This window comes from Eumetopias jubatus, unplaced genomic scaffold (genome assembly GCF_037043125.1).
Source record: "Eumetopias jubatus isolate StellerSeaLion01/CBP00866 unplaced genomic scaffold, mEumJub1_p1.0 scaffold_16, whole genome shotgun sequence".
Lineage (NCBI taxonomy): Eukaryota > Metazoa > Chordata > Mammalia > Carnivora > Otariidae > Eumetopias > Eumetopias jubatus.
Window position 1 is genome coordinate 45,522,276 of NW_028274822.1, and position 17,235 is coordinate 45,539,510.

Here is a 17,235-nt window from a genome sequence, read left to right on the forward strand (position 1 = left end):
AAAGGTTATCTTTTATTTTTTAATCTCTCATCATCCAATAAATTTGCTTTCCACCAAAACCATAATACAAATAAATCAAGTGCTTTCACCTTGATGATGGCAAGTGATTTGGTTCATACCACTAAAGACAAGACCCATCCATTTAATTTGTCTAAAAAGCAGTGGCACCAGCATTCGCACTCAATACCATTATTTAACTTATTAAAAGGAACAACAGTGCTAACAGGGCACAGAGCACTGAAGAGAACACAGCTATCCGTATTCCATTCTAATATATTCTCCTTGCCAATCAAAAGCTGTAGGAAATGTCTCAGGCAGAACAGATGCATATCTCAATCTACACTGACACAGAAGCTTCGGATACAATTTTAAACTCTGTGTTAATTTTGTCATGTAAGCATATCTAAATCAGGCAAATTAGGAATGAAACTTTTGTCTACCAATATGAACTATGTCTCTTGACCATTTCCTTTAAACATATACTTAAAATATGAATCCATACCTAAATACTATCTTTAACATGACAAAGAGGAAAGAGAAGAATTTGTACTTCTTTAATGATTTTCTTTACCTTGTAAGTTGTCATTCGATGTTGAGCAATTGTAGTCAGTTTTTCTAGAAGGCCTCGTAATCGCTCCTGTGTTGCATGGGAGATCAAGTTCACAGCATCAGAGTTAAGTTCTGTAATGTCATGCTTTTTACCTGTAGAAGCAGAGAAAATCCATTACGTGTTTTAGTAGTGGCTGATAATTGAAATAATTAGCACAGCAGGTATTCTGTTCCCCCTGGAAGTCATACCCATTATGAATAAAGGTTTGGAGATTATGATTTTCCTGGTAAAGTCACAACTTCAAAGATCTTAGACATTACATTAATAAAACCTAGCCTGAAGCCTCAGAAAATATAGACATTGTTTCACTTAGCCCCTAGAATCATTCTCCTTGCAAGGTCATTTATAGGACAAAGTTAATAAGAACACAAATCAAGTCTAGTGTTCAGGGAGGAAAATGGTAACTGCAGAAATTAGTGCCATATTCTGTTAATTTTAGTAATTAAAAAAATAGAAAATTACATTTTGCTCTGTTTGACACCGTTAACAATTTATGACATTTATTTCAATGAATTCAGATTGTGGGTCTCTGTTACTGCCTGTCTACAAGACATACCTACACTTCTTTTGTCCATTACCAATCATGCTTCTTTTGCACTAACTCATGTTCTGATAAATTGACCTGGTAATTAATTTACAAGCTGAAATGGGTTCAAAGCCTTATCATGTCACCCATCCATTTGAATACCTTCTCTTTCAATGTATCTCCTTCCATAAATAAACCAAACTTCTATTCTTCTTTTGGCTAACTAGAAAGAAAGATTCAGGAAAACAACTTGGACCACATACCCAAAGGCAGAAGCTCATTTATAAAAGACCTTATCAGTATTTACATAATAATTCCTCAGCTTAGTGAAACCAACCTGTATCAAGAGAGACCTAAATCTAAAGATATAGCCAATTGTGTAGTCTAATTTAAATGAGCTTTCAATAGTGCTACTGCATTTATTTTTAACAAACATTAACAGTTTGTTTTGCACTCTCATCTAAAACATACTCTTATATACTCATCAAATTATGAAATCAGTATAGCAAAAACAAGTTTTAATTAAAAGCCAACAAATCTTAAATACATTCTTTGACATTATTCCATAATAAATGCTAAACTTCAAAGTGTAAGCTATAGGGGACACCTGGGTGGCTCAGTCCGTTGAGCATCTGTCTTTGGCTCGGGTCATGATCCCAGGGTCCTGGGATCGAGTCCCACATCGGGCTCCTTGCTCAGCGGGAGCCTGCTTCTCCCTCTGCCTACTGCTTCCCCTGCTTGTGCTTTCTCTGTCTCTCTGACAAATAAATACATAAAATCTTAAAAAAAAAAAAAAAAGTGTAAGTTATAGGATGTGAGGGCTATCTGGCTGTGACATCTGTCACACCACTGATCACCAGGGTGGATTCAGTTGATCTGGCTGCCAAGGCGCAGTCCCCTTCCTCTCTCACTGTTCCTTGTGCATCCCTCCCAAAGCTATGTGCTCCCTTGAAAAGAATGATCTTCCTAGATAGAGAAAGGCCACTCTTTGGTCAGGGGTATGCAAGTAGCTGCATTCCCCTATTAGAACCTTCAAAGAAGCTCTCAAGGTCCAAAATGCAGGCTACACTAAACCAGACAGGAAGAAGATATAAAATTATTTAGTTTCTCCTAAGCTAAAACTTCAAAATATAATTCATTACTGTCTAGCAAAACTGAATTCATCACCAATTTTAGATTCAAGCAGGGAAAAAAAACACTACAAAGTCAAATCTACTCTACTAAAATAGGTAGCATACATAAATAGTGAAGGCCTTCTACATAAGGACACAATTTCAAAACCATCCAATGATAAAATTACAACTAAACACAGGGAAGAGAAGAGGGGATGACCTGTTAGTTCATGCTTAAAGGAAAGAAAATGAACATTAAAAAATATGTAGTGTTTTGGGTGCCTGGGTGGCTCAGTTGGTTAAGCGACTGCCTTCGGCTCAGGTCATGATCCTGGAGGCCCGGGATCGAGTCCCACACCAGGCTCCTTGCTCAGCAGGGAGTCTGTTTCTCCCTCTGACCCTCTTCCCTCTCGTGTTCTCTATCTCTCATTCTCTCTCTCTCGAATAAATAAATAAAATCTTAAAAAAAAAGAATCTTTAAAAAAATTTGTAGTGTTTTGGACAGAAACTTTGAAAATAATTTCATATGTATTTATAAAATAGTTTATCCTATGTAGAAAAAAATCCATATTTTAAAAATATTAGAAATAAACAAGGGTAGGGACTTGCAAACAGTTCCAGGGTTTAGTGTCCAAATGTTCTAATATCGTCACTACACTGATAATAAAACATGACAAAGTTACCAAGTTAAAATACTGTAAGAAAAATTCCCACCCTTTTTTTAGATTTTTTTTCTTTTTCTTTTTCTTTCTTTTTCTCTCTCTCTCTCACTCTCGCTCTCTCTTTCTTTCTTTCTTTCTTTGAGAGAGAGGGGAGAGGGAGTGGCAGAGGGAGAAGGAGGTCATGGAGCCCAACACGGGGCCTGATCCCATGACCCTGAGATCATGAACTGAGCCTAAATCAGGAGTCGGGTGCTTAACTGACTGCATCACCCAGGCGCCCCCCAAAATTCCCACTTTTAAATAAAACACTCTAAGTTGACATAACTGATGAAAAAAATCTGGTTGGTGCTTTTAAGCTTGTTACATGATTTTATAGAATGTCCGTGTAATTTAGTTTAGGTAATTAGGAAAAAAGGAAGAACACTGGCATGTTAACTCTCCTAACAATTTCTGTGATTAAGGAATAGTCCTGGTTCTGAGCCGTTCTGTAAAGATGGAATTTTACTATACATGGAAAACATTCCTAGAAATATATAACTACACTCTATAGTTTTATTGTTTTTTAAAAAGGTTAGGTATTTCAGAAGAAATTTTGTAATTTTCCATTATATTAAATGACAAGTTTGTGCTTAATTATTAAGAACTGAAAATACCAAATAGTTACTCCCAGAATTCTCCTTGAAAGCAGAGGTTGGCAAACTAAATTTGGTCTCTTTTTGTATATAAAGTTATATATACAAGAATATATATAAAGTTATATATACAAGAATACAGCCTTGCCTCTTTGTTTATGTATTCTCTATGGCTGCCCTTGTAACAGAGTTGAGCAGTAGTGACACAAACCACATGACCCACAAAGTGGCAAATATTTACTATCTGGCCCTTTGCAGAAAAAAACTGCCCATCCCTGTCCTAAATGATCAAATTGTTCTTTCAATGCTAAAAACTTTCCTATCATATAATCAAAGTGTAAGTCAAGCTAGAAATAAAATTTGTCGGGTGAGGGGGTAGGAACTGATAAAGCTAAGTATCTACTTCTTCTCTATCAAAGCTCTAGATAATTACAGGGTTACATGGAGTCAATACCAGTAAGCTTCCCAAGCCATCACAGAAAAGAATCATGCTTGTTCCAAAATTAAGGAACTGGCTCCTGTACAGTACACAATACATATGCAAAAAGAGACTGAAAGAGTAAGAAAAAGAGGGAAGGAAAAAGGAAAAAGGAAAAGGAGGGAGGAGGGTGGTGGGGGGAAAAGTCAAACAAAACACAAGCAAACATTTTACCATCAGCTCTTCTGAACTGCTATCCTTTTGAACTGCTTATAAATTCTAGTTTTTCATAATAAAACAAAGATAACAGAGGGGCTCCTGGGTGGCTCAGTCAGTTGAGTGTCCGACAACTGATTTTGGCTCAGGTCATGGTCTTGAGCCCCACTGCTGGACTCAGGGCAGAGTCTGCTTGAGATTCTCTCTCTCTCTCTGTCCCTCTCCCCACACACGCACATGCACTCTAAAATAAATCTTAAAAAAAAAAAAGATAACAGATACCCAAGTTATGTTAGAAATGAAAAAAATGGTAATTTGTGTAGTATATAGTAGGAGCTCAAACATTTCTTTATTATTTTGTGAACTAGATTTAAACTATGTAATAGTAATGTACTTTGTAGTCCTTAAAAATATTATGGGTGTAAATCAGAAATCAGAAACCTTCACATTTTTGTGTTAGGGCTTCAATATAAAATACAAAGATCCTTACTAAAGTATACTCAAAGGTCACTAGTATTAACCTCCCAAATTTGATATGGGTCATGAAGAAGGTACTCCAAGAAGTCCCAGGGTTAGGACACATGAAATGAGATAACTCACATGCAATAATCTCTCTCCAAACTGTCTTGCTTTTCAGTCAGTGTGGGGAGAAAGTAGTCTTTCATGTTTCTGCAAGTTTGGTATTAAACAACAAGAAAAAAGCTGTGTGGCTCCAGAACAAAACTGGAACATTCTCTTCCATTTCCTTCTACACACACTAGGCAGCCACCTATTAACTACTCAGTGGACCTGGGGAGAAACCTAGTATTTTAATTTAGTTCTTTTAGGGTAAAGACGAGTTTGAATTTCAGGGTTGAGAGAAGAAAAAAGGGACTTACTCTCCATTTCTATGTTTCACAATACTTGGAATTTTCTAGATTTCATAAACATGAACTTGTAACGTATGCATGCATTTGTATACATATGTGCCTAGTCCAACAAAGAAAGGAACAGGACAGGAAAAAAAAAAACCAGTACATCATATGTACAAATTCACGTAAAGTAAAAATATACACATATTTCTCCCACTAAGAAATAAAAGTAAAATACTAACTTCTATTATCTAAACCAGAAACCATAGGTTATGATTTAAGTTATGTTAATAGTTTTTAAAATGAAATACTTCTTTCTATAACACCCATGAAATCCTGATTATTTCCAGAGCCTTATTTAAGTCTGAGTTCCAGGGAAACCAATCCACACTGTCTCTTTTGATAACACTTTCCCTGGAACAGACAGTCCTCTTAGGTCAATAATCTTAAGTCTGCACTTACCAATGTCTAATATTCTCTTTTGCAGAGCTCCAATGAAAAGAAATGGTTCATCTTTACATGACTGAACAAGTGTGCCAACCAATTCAGAGTTTGTTGCTAAGATGCAGGCATTTTCTTCACTGAGGTTGACCCCTGCCATGGAAGTCACATCATTGATGTCATCTTCATCTCTGAGACGAAAAAAAGATAGCTTTTTGGTGGTGGTAGTGGTGGCTGGTGATGTGTATATGAATGATTTAAGAGAACAAAGAATTATAGATCTCTCCTTATAACTGAAGACATTATTTTAACTCAATTCATCCAAGCAAGAGAACTGAAGAATAGCTATCTTTCCCTGGAAGCCTTTAAAAATTAACTGGTGTGTCTAACCACTAGTGTACATTTAATATCAGAGAGATGAATCAGAAGCAACTCTGTCTTCTAGTGCCCATCTTTCCATCTTTCAGTTTAGTAAATGGATACACCAACAGGGACTTTGGGGCTTAAACTAAGTTATCCACAAATGCCCTGCAATGAGAGACAAAGTAACAAAAACAGACTTCTTTGTTTTCGTCCAAGATGATTAAAAGCCCGTCAGATTTCCCCAGTGCACTCTACTGTTCCACTGAGGATCAGGAGAAATCCGCTGATCCTGAAAGATCTATACCCACATAAAGACCCATAAGAAGAAGGTTTCTTGACTAGTTATTCTGAAACCAAATGGTTAAAACTAGTTTTGATTTTCTGCTTCAAACTTTTGGTGTGTTCCACCTGTACCAATTGAATTTATTAAACCACATCCTCAAGCAAATGGCTGCAAAGGGTCTACATATAAAATTACACACACATACACACACACACACTGACATATATATATATATACATATATATATATGAAACAAAACATGTTTGAGCTCCTTGCATTGCACCAGCAAAATTAAATAGTTGTTTTTGTCTAACAGGATTGCTACATGGCTACAGTGCTAAAATTAGTATATATGTTTAAGGATCGAGAAGAAAAAGAAAAAAGAAATACAAAAATTCCCTCACAGCATCCTTATCACCATATGTAATAACAAGCACATTACTGATCATAACTCACCTAACCAATGCATAATGTAATTTACACAAACACGATTACATAAAAAAAGATGTTGCTTCTCTTTATTGCATGGGCCAAATGGTATATCATGTGGTCTCACGTCAATAGATTTAAATTATGGAACTCCCTGTGGTAATGCATTTGTGCACAAGAAAGGGAAATAAATTATAATTGTCAAGCACTCAAGAAATGAAGTCCTCTGGTGTTCCACTTTAAAAAGCAACACATTAGGGGTTAAGGGGAAAGAGCCCATGTTCAAACATAAGAGATTAAAAAAAAAAAAACTACATAAAAGAAAGAAAGAGCTAGACACAGCAGCTGAAAGTGAAGAGACAGAACAATGGTCTTATAATCTGAACAGCGGATTTAAAAGCCTAACGTTAAAAGGTGTGTCTTTACAAAGAGAAGAAAAATTTAAATTTAGTATCTCAAACCACTTAAATAAAACATGCAGTACAAAGAAAGTATACTGAAATGGTTGGACTCCACCTTATCAAATGTCACAAAGGTATTGTCAGAAGTATGGATGCTGAAAATGACTCTGAGAATCATTCTGCCACCTATGTAAATAAAGTATTTCCAGAAACATCTAAATATGTAAACATCTAAAGTGTAAGAATGGTAAAAACCATAAACCCAAAGATGGACCAAGACCCAAGTAAAAAAATAAAAGGTCTGAGTAAAAAATATTTTTAAAAATCCATGTCTCATGGGAACCTGGTGGGCTGAGTTGGTAGAGCATGTGACTCCTGATCTTGGGATCGTGAGTTGGAGCCCCATGTTGGGGGTAGAGATTACTTTAAAAAAACCAAACCAAAACAAAAACCCCACCACGTGTCAAGAGAATGAAAAGACAAGCCACAGAGTGGGAGAAAATATTTGCAAAAGACATCAGATAAAGGATTATTATCCAAAATATACAAAGAATTCTTAAAACTCAACAATAACAAACAAACCAATTAAAAAACTGGCCAAAGTCCTAATAAAAAAGATGTACAGATGGCAAATAAGCATATAAGGCATATGCTCCACATCCTTGTCATCAGAGAAATGCAAATTAAAATGAGATACCACTATACACCTAATAGAAAAGCCAAAATCCTAAACACTGAGAACATCAAATGCTGATGAGGATGTGGAGCAACAGGAACTCTCATTCACTGCTGGCAGCAATGCAAAATGGTACAGCCACTCTGGAAGACAATTTGGCAGTTTATTATAGAACTAAACATACTTTTACTGTACAACCCATCAATCACATTCCCTGGTATTTACTCAAAGGAGTTGAAAATTTATGTCCACACAAAAACTTATACATGGATGTTTAGAGCAGCTTCAGAGATAATTGACAAAACTTGGAAATAGCCACAATGTCCTTCAGTAGCTAAGTATATAAATAAACTGTGATACATCCAGACAATGGAGCATTAAGTACTAAAAAGAAATGAGATGTCACACCATGAAAAGACACAGACAGGAACTTAAATGCAAATTATTAAGTGAAAAAAGCCAATCTGAAAAGGCTACATACTGTATGATTCCAACTACATGACATTCTGGAAAAGGCAAACTTTTGCCTTTTGGAAGCAGAGCACAGAGAATTTTTACAGCACTGAAACTACTCAGATATGATACTACTCAATGTTGGATACACATCATTATAAATTTGGGTTTTTTTTTTTTTTAGATTTATTGATTTATTTGAGAAAGAGAGAGAGAGGAAGCAGGGGGAGGGGTAGAGTGAGAGGGAGAGGGAAGCAGGTTCCCTGCTGAGTTTCCCTGCTAAGTGTGGAGCCCAATGCGGGGATCAATCTCATGACCCTGAGATCATGACCTGAGCTGAAACCAAGAGTTGGACGCTTAACTGACTAAGCCACCCAGGTACCCCTCACTATACATTTGTTAAAACCCATAAAATGTACTACACCGATAGCAAACTGTAAACTACGGGCTTTGAGGCTTAATGACTTGTCAGTGCAGTTTTGTCAACTGTAACAAATGGACCACTCTGGCAGGGGATGTTCATAATGACGGAAGCTATGCATGTGTGGGATTAAGGGGAATTCTCTGTATCTTCCAATCAATTTTGCTGTGAACCTAACCTGCTTTATTTTTTTAAAAAAGATTTTATTATTTATTTGAGAGAGAGAGAGAGAACATAAGTGGGGGGGGGTGCAGAGGGAGAAGCAGACTCCCCGCTGAACAGGGAGCCCAATGAAGGGCTGGATCCCAGGACCCTAGGATCACAACCTGAGCCGAAAGCAGATGCTTAACCTACTGAGCCACCCAGGCACTCCGAACCTAACCTGCTTTAATAAACAAAACCTATCAAAAAAAAAATTAAAAAAAGGTCAACTACACATCAATGAAGAGCTAGTTCACTACAAAACAGAAACCCGGTTACTTAACATCTTAAGGATTCCAATTTTTCCTTTAAAAACATGAGTAACTTAGGGACGCCTGGGTGGCTCAGTCATTAAGCGTCTGCCTTAGGCTCAGGTCATGATCCAGGGTCCTGGGATCAAGTCCCACATCAGGTTCCCTGCTCAGTGGGGAGCCTGCTTCTCCCTCTGCCTGTGCTCGTTTGTTCTCTCTCTGACAAATAAATACAATCTTTAAAAAAATTATAGAAAGAAATAAAAAATGAGTAACTTAGATCAGGTGCTTTTTAAAATCCCTCTCAGCCACTTAAAAGAATGAGGCAGTTCTCTTTGACCTGATACAGAACAACTGCCAAGATATACTGTGAAGTGGGGAAAAAAAAATGAGGTAAAGAGACTGTCCCTTGGGAAACACACACACACACACACACACACACACACACACACACACACACACACACACACACACACACACAATACATCTCTGGAAATATACATGAGGAATTCTCCTCTGGAGAGGGAAATAGGGAAGTGGAGATAAGATAGACTTATTTTATAACCACAGTATACTCTTTTCTACCTCTTGAATGTTGCACTATATACATGGATTACCAATCAAAATGATGAGTGATATTTAAAAATAGTAAATAAATATTTAGGAAAAGAAAACTGGAAATAGAAAATATGATGAAGTTTAGACATAAAACCCCAATATTCCCTTAAAAAGAAAATCAGAATTATTTAAGATACACAAAACATGGCCTTTACACACAGGCACACAACACTGAATGTTTACAATCTCAGATGTGTATCAGGTACACAAGCACTAGAAACTGCAAACTGCTTCCATAGGAGGGTTCCTGCATAACCCCTATTAGGATCTCACACACAGGCTGGAAAGACCAGTACCAAGCATACTTAGTACCAGTACTTAGCATAGTACTAGAATTGAACAGAATTCATCAATGAGGAGACAGTCCCAGGTTTCTAAGAATCTTCTTGCAGCCCCTCTCTGAAATATGCAAGGAACTAACTGCCCAATAAAACTGTTCTTGCCTGGCTTCCCTCCTCCTATTTGGCCCTAAGCTGAACACAGCTCCCTCTAGTACATCTGTCAGTTGCTATGGTTACAGAGGGCAGCAGGAATAGAGGAAGACCCCCACTGAGGGAAGAGGAAAAGGTGCCACAATAAACAGCACCCAAGCCATTTAAAACTTCCTCAAAGTAAGGAGGCAGACAAAAGGGGAAAAAAAAGTCAACACAATGTAGTAGCAGCATTACCAATAAGGCTAAGATAGGTCAGGAGACAGTATCAAAGTCGTTGATGTTGAAGCATAGTTGTGAGAAGAAAATGAGAGTCTAATGCAGTGTCTTTTGATGAATGTACTGTGCAAAATAATCAGTTTTGTTTTAAAAGATATACAAAAAGGAAATTTATTTTTATTATTTTTAAAGATTTTATTTGAGAGAGAGAGCACATAAGCAGGGGGAGCAGGAGAGGAAGAAGGAGGCTCACTACTAAGCAGGGAGCCTGATGCAGGACTCGATCCCAGGACCCCGGGATCATGACGTGAGCTGAAGGCAGACGGCAGACACTTTATCAACTGAGCTACCCAGGTGCCCACAAAAAGGAAATTTAATAGTGCCTTGGTAGAAACTTTCCAATTCAAGATTCTGTGAGATGTAGTAAGTTACTGTGTAAAAATTAAAGAAGAATTAAGCAATTATCATTAATGTCTTACATTCTGGCTTCTAAAATCAATCTAATTCCTTAGCTTTTGATAAAGCTGTCCACTGCTTGTGCCTGATTTCTTAAATCTCTTTCACCGTCTTAAGATCTAAACAGCCCCAGACTGATGATTCTTCTAAAGTAGAGGGAATCATACTATTTTCCTGTTCAAAAACCTGTCATGTTCCCAAAAACTTAACTTGATATTCACGGTTTTCCAGGTAATGACCTTAACTTAGCACTCTTCCCTCCCATTACTCACTATCACATAGTTCCTACTGATTCTGGCCTTGGTTCACGTCATTCCCCACTTCCGGTTCTCATCTTCAAACTCCTACTTTTATTGTCTTTCAGTTGTCAAAGCTTTAGCTATATCCCAGTCCTATCTCAAATGCCTAGTTTAGAAATGCTGGTTTAATTTGTTTTTACACTTTTGTTTTTATGGGATTTTTTTTACTTTGTTTTTATATTTTTATTTTTTTTTTTCTAAAGATTTATTCATTTGAGAGAGCGAGAATGAGAGAGAGAGAGAGTACATGAGAGGGGGGAGGGTTAGGGGGAGAAGCAGGTTCCCCGCTGAGCAGGGAGCCCGATGCAGGACTCGATCCCGGCACTCCAGGATCATGACCTGAGCCGAAGGCAGTCGCCTAACGAACTGAGCCACCCAGGCGCCCACTTTGTTTTTATATTTTTAAAGTATTTGTCCAATTGCTACAACTTTTCAATTTCTGAGAGCACGCTGTCTTCCATTTTAAACATCAGTGTGTTTCTCTTGAAAACCAGCTAGACTTATTTTATTGATTATATTCAATAAATATATTAAATATAATAAAGATTACATTATCTTCATTGCCTATTATTCCTAGCAGAAATGGTAATAGTTGAATTTCCCTCTGTTCAGAACATGTGCTATTCATTTGTTACAATGTACTGAGAAGCATAACAGTGGGTAAAACAGTGAGTCAAACTGCCTGTAGTGCAACTCTGACTGCTAGTTATAATCTATGTGAAATAAAGCAAATTAATCTTTCCAGACCTGCATTGTTAGTAAAATGGAGGCAACAGCAGTCCTTACATATTAGACTGAAGATTAAAGGAAGTAATTCATACCATGAAAAAGTAATTAGTCTAATATAGAAAGAGTTCCTACAAATAACTAAGGAAAAAAACCCATGATCCAATGGAAAAATGGAGAAAGCACATGCATTTTCACTAAGAAAAAATTTAAAATGACTCAAATATAAGATGTTCTACTCTACTCATAAGAGAAATATAAGATATAATTTTTCACCTGTTAGACTGGTAAAAACTAAGTTCACCAGAACATGTCAAAATATGCTACCATAAACTTGCTGCTCAGTATAATTTGTAAATTTAACCTCCATGGAGAATCATTTGATATTATCTTACAATTTAAAATAAATAAGCTCAGGGTACCTGGGTGGCTCAGTTGGTTAAGTATCTGCCTTTGGATCAGGTCATGAGTTCATGATCCCAGGGTCGTGGGATGGAGCTCCACATCAGCTTCCCTGCTCAGTGGGGAGAGTCTGCTGCTCCCTATCCCTCTGTGCCTGCGCAACTCTCTCTCTCAAGTAAATAAATAAAATCTTAAAAATAAATAAATAAAAGCAAGACTTCTTTATAAATAAATAAATAAGCTCTTCTTTCTAGAAATTATGTGAAATGACAGCGACTGTGGCTTTGCTTTCCTAGTACAAAACACTGGAAATATCCTAAATATCCACCATTATATAACTGTGTTAAACATCTCAAATCACAATGATTATACACTGATACAGAACAATCTCCAAGATTTATTACTACTAAGTTGTAAAAAACAAAATGTAAAACATAATGTATTGCATACTACCATCTGTGTTGAGTAGATTACATCTAGAAAGACACACAAGAAATTGCTAACAGTGGTTGGCTCTAGAATGGAAACCTGGGTAGCAGAGAGAAAAAGAAGGGAGAACCTTATCTTTCCACTGTATATCTTTTCTTCCTTTCAAATATTGTACAAAATGTATATATTATTTCACTGAATAATTTGTTTAGAAAGCATAAACAAAAAATTTTATTTTAAGAAGATTAAGGTATTCCCGGGGCACCTGGGTGGCTCAGTCGTTAAGCTAAGCGTCTGCCTTCAGTTCAGGTCATGGTCCCAGGGTCCTGGGATCAAACCCGCGTCAGGCTCCCTGCTTGGCGGGAAGCCTGCTTCTCCCTCCCCTACTCCCCCTGCTTGTGTTCCCTCTCTTGCTGTGTCTCTCTCTGTCAAATAAATAAATAAAAATTTTTAATAAAAAAAGATTCTCTCTCTCCCTCTGCCTCTGCCCCTCCCTCTGCTCTCGCTCTCTCAAAATAAATAAAATCTTAAAAAAAAAAAAAAGAAGATTAAGGGCTTCCCTTAGATTATTAATCCCTGGTAAAATAACTTTGCCTTCAATACTCTTCTGGTAAACCCTTAGGTATAACCTCTCTACCACAGCCAGCACATAAACTCATGCAACACCCTGTTTATTCCTCCTTCCATGCCTTTGTGAAGTTATTTTTCTCATGGGAAATTCTCTTTTTCTTTCCTCTTTTGACTCAATGTAGCATAACATACTGCAGGATTTCCCAAACTTTAGTGATTTTAAGAACCACCTGGGACGCAAACAATGAATCATGGAACACTACATCAAAAATTAATGATGTAATGTATGATGATTAACATAATAAAAACAAAGTATAAAAAAAATTTATCTTGCAGATCTGAAAAAAAATATAAATTAGATCTTATAAGTTTTACCTGACTTTGGTCATTATTATATTCCTAATTTACAGAATGAGGGTTAGTATATAGTAAGTGTTCAATAAATATTTGTTGGATAAATAAATATTGTTCTACTGCCTAAAAAAAAAAAAAAAAAAACCACCTGGGAGTATATTTAAAATACATGTCTCACAGACCTGCACAGTACCCACAATTTGCATTCAGTGGGTCTAGGCTGGAGACCACAAACCTGGAATTTTTTTTAAACAAACATACTTAGGTGATTGTGAGGCATACACTCTGTGGACCACACCTGGAAAAATACTAAGTTATAAAAATTAAGAGCACCAAATCTATAGTTAGAGATGAAGGTTTTAGCCCCTGCTCTGATAATTATTAAAAGGATGACCTTGAACAACTTTCTTCACATCTCTACTCATCAATTCCCTTATCTATGGAGGTAAAAACTATACTTGTTACATGATTTTGAATGACAACTGTATTAGAAACCAGAACTACATTAGAAATAAAAAATGAGTATTTAGGGGCACCTGGTTGGCTCAGTGTGTGACTGTTGATCTTGGGGTCGTGAGTTCAAACCCCATGTTGGGTGTAGAGATTACTTAAAAATAAAATCATTTTAATACAGTGGAATATTACTCAGCCATCAAATGAAATCTTACCATTGGCGATGATGTGGATGGAACTAGAGGGTATTATGCTAAGTGAAATAAGTCAATCAGAGAAAAACAATTATCGTATGATTTCACTTGAATTTAAGAAACCAAACAGAGGATCATAGGGGAAGGGAGGGAAAATAAAATAAGATGAAATCAGAGAAGGAGACAAACCATAAGAGACTCTTAACTACAGGAAACAAACTGAGGGTTGCTGAAGGGGAGGTGGGTGGGGTGATAGGGTAACTGGGTGATGGGCATTAAGGAGGGCAGGTGATGTAATGAGCCCTGGGTGTTATATACAACTGATGAATCACTGAACTCTACCTCTGAAACTAAGAATACACTATATGTCAATTAATTGAATTTAAATAAAATAAAATTTAAAATTAAAATCTCTTTAAAAATGAGTATTCATTAAAAATTAATAAAACCATTACCTATTAACATAAATAACATTTTAATGAAAACCAACAATACCAAAATTAAAAAATAATTAATCAAAAGGGTGGCATTGTTTTCTATTTTTCTAATCTCTTTAAAATCCATTGATCCTCTGCACTTGAATGGATCTTCTACTGATGCATGATTTTGTAACATTAACTGAGTTACACAGATCTTCCAAATTTAAGCTCATTACATATAATCCAAAATCACATGTTAATATCTGCACCAATCTAATCAGAAAATCTAAGTATTGGGAAGATGTTAAGTTCATGGCAGTGGATACAAGTTTTCCAAATTTTTAATTTTTGCTTGAAAAGCTCAAACCTTATCACTGGCAAAAAATGATGTCAAGTTGTCTTCCCTGAAGTGACAAGCTCACTTTTTTCATTTTTACAAAACTGTCAAATTCCCAAGTCTAAACAATCAGTTTGTTTTTCAGTTGTTCTTTGTTCTTCCAAGTAAAAATGGTTCTCCATGAAAAAAGTGGTTAGTTGAGCTCACAATTGAAACATAAGCAGAGTGCAGAGGTGGTTCAGTCGGTTAAAAGTCCAACTCTTGATTTAGACCCATCAGGTGATGATGGGGGAGGTTTGGCGGATCAAGCCTCCCCACCCCCTGCGCCAGGGAGTCTGCTTCTCTCCCTCTATCTCTGTCCATTCCCCCATGTGCGCGCACGCGCGCTCTCTCTCTCAAAATAAATAAATAAATAAATAAATAAATAAATAAATAAAATAAAATCTTAAAAAAAAAAAAAGAAATATAAGCACAAGCACTTCTCCTTGAAACAACCATGAGACTCTGGCATGCAGCAGAAGAGCTTTCTGCAAACTTCCCACTTTGTCACACAGAATATTAAAAAGGTGTATACTTAAGGGTAGAGACTTAATAAAAATAATAATGTTTGTTTCCTCATTGAAAACATTAAAAAAAACACCAACAACCCTGGCTTCTTTTCTTTTCTTTTTCTGGGAGTGTCTGAGGGTAAAGAATAAATGGCTACTAGCACAGTTTGGTGCCCCTGCCTTGATTAATGCTAAGGTGCCAGCAGTTTTCCACTGTGGCTTTTGAACCGGAAATCAAATAATATACTGAAAAAGGCAAATAACAACATTAACATCATCATCATTATTAAAATTGATTTAATCTCACAGACTCCCTGAAAAAGTCTCAGTTTCAAGACTATTTTCCGTAGATCGTATTTTGGGACCTGCTAGCCTGTATGAACATCAGAAATACTATGAGGGTTTTAAAAAATACAGATTTCTGCCAAGGTTCAGTCTCCAGAGATTTCATTCTGGATGAGCCCCCAAATAAAAAATTTCAATAAGTTCCCTGGGTAGTTTTCAAATTGTTGATCTACACTATATTAGGAATTATTTACTTATAAATTGTTTTGAAAGTATCTACCACCCTCTTCCTATATTTATATATTTTCCATTGAATTATTAATACTGTTAAGAAATTTTTATTATAAATGATACTCTACTATTATCAGTCTCTTGGCTTTGATCCTTCTTGAAATGCCCATGACATATAAATGAGATATGCTCTATCTCCTGCCCATGTAACAACAACCCTCTACCTCTAATATCTAATATCCTTTCTTTCCAATTCATTCTGCATCTAAGTACAAACATAATTTTTCCTAAACAGCATTTTACTATGACAAAATCTGGCTACAAATTCTGAAAGACTTCACAATCTCATCTCCCAAGTGTTCATTTATATAATTTCCCTGTGAAGAATGTTTAAGAACTTAATTTCTATCAAATTTCTAGTATAAGGCAACTCCTCCAAGAGGACGGTTTTGTTGAATTTTTACCCTAGATTTAGAGCTAATCCAGGCATAGCTTACACTGATGGTTCTTCTTCTCTGTCTCCTTTATCTTTCCAAGATGAGAGGGGTTTTTGTTTGTTTGTTTGTTTGTTTTGTCAGTAGAGGCTGTTTTATGTCTAAGTCCCTGCTCTGGAAAGATTAAACATATATATTATGTCATATATTATATAACAATATATATTATTGATACACTTGTACATATAGGGAAAAGCAGACTCTTTAATAAGTACATGATGAAACAATTACATATGAAGCAAGGTGAACACATGTTTAATCAACACTAGAGAATCTGATTCCTACAGTATAAAATAAAGGACAGTGAAGTTAATGGAGTAATACTGTCTATGACAATAGCGTGTAACCTTGTCCTATGTTATTCTCTAAGAGTGTGTTTATTTTTTTATTTCATTTTAAAGATTTTATTTGAGAGAGAGCGTGTGCACAAGTGCACGTGAGCAGGGGGAGGGGCAGAGGGAGAAGCAGACTCCCCGCTGAGCAGGGAGCCTGATGGAGGGCTTGATCCCAGGACCGTGGGATCATGACCTGACCCAAAGACAGACGCTTAACCAACTAAGCCACCCAGGAGCCCCTAACAGTGTATTTTAAAGAAAAATTTTAAAAATATCACACTAAACCCTAGCTGTTAAAATACTGTCACTAACAGAAGTAATATATATGTATTATCCATCTATATTTTATTTTTCTCTAAAATACAAAAACTCTTTTTAAAAAAACCTTAATCTTTAAGCATTATCATAGCTTCAAAAAATCCACAATTCCATATTATCATTAAATAGCCAGTCAGTTTAAATGAGGTTAACTACACAAACATGCAAAGT

The 17,235-nt window shown here is 36.3% G+C and overlaps 1 protein-coding gene across 2 annotated transcripts in view; it reads right to left on the bottom strand.

Moving 5' to 3' along the window:
• Nucleotides 1-17,235, bottom strand: part of TAF4B (TATA-box binding protein associated factor 4b) — a 124,187-nt gene that overhangs the window by 54,961 nt on the left and 51,991 nt on the right. For both annotated transcript variants that reach the window (XM_028098412.2, XM_028098413.2), the window contains exons 10-11: nt 5,490-5,659; nt 572-702 (exon numbers count right to left, since the gene is read on the bottom strand). In XM_028098412.2, the coding sequence (XP_027954213.1) occupies nt 572-702; nt 5,490-5,659 (301 nt within the window). The remainder of the gene's footprint in view (nt 1-571; nt 703-5,489; nt 5,660-17,235) is intronic.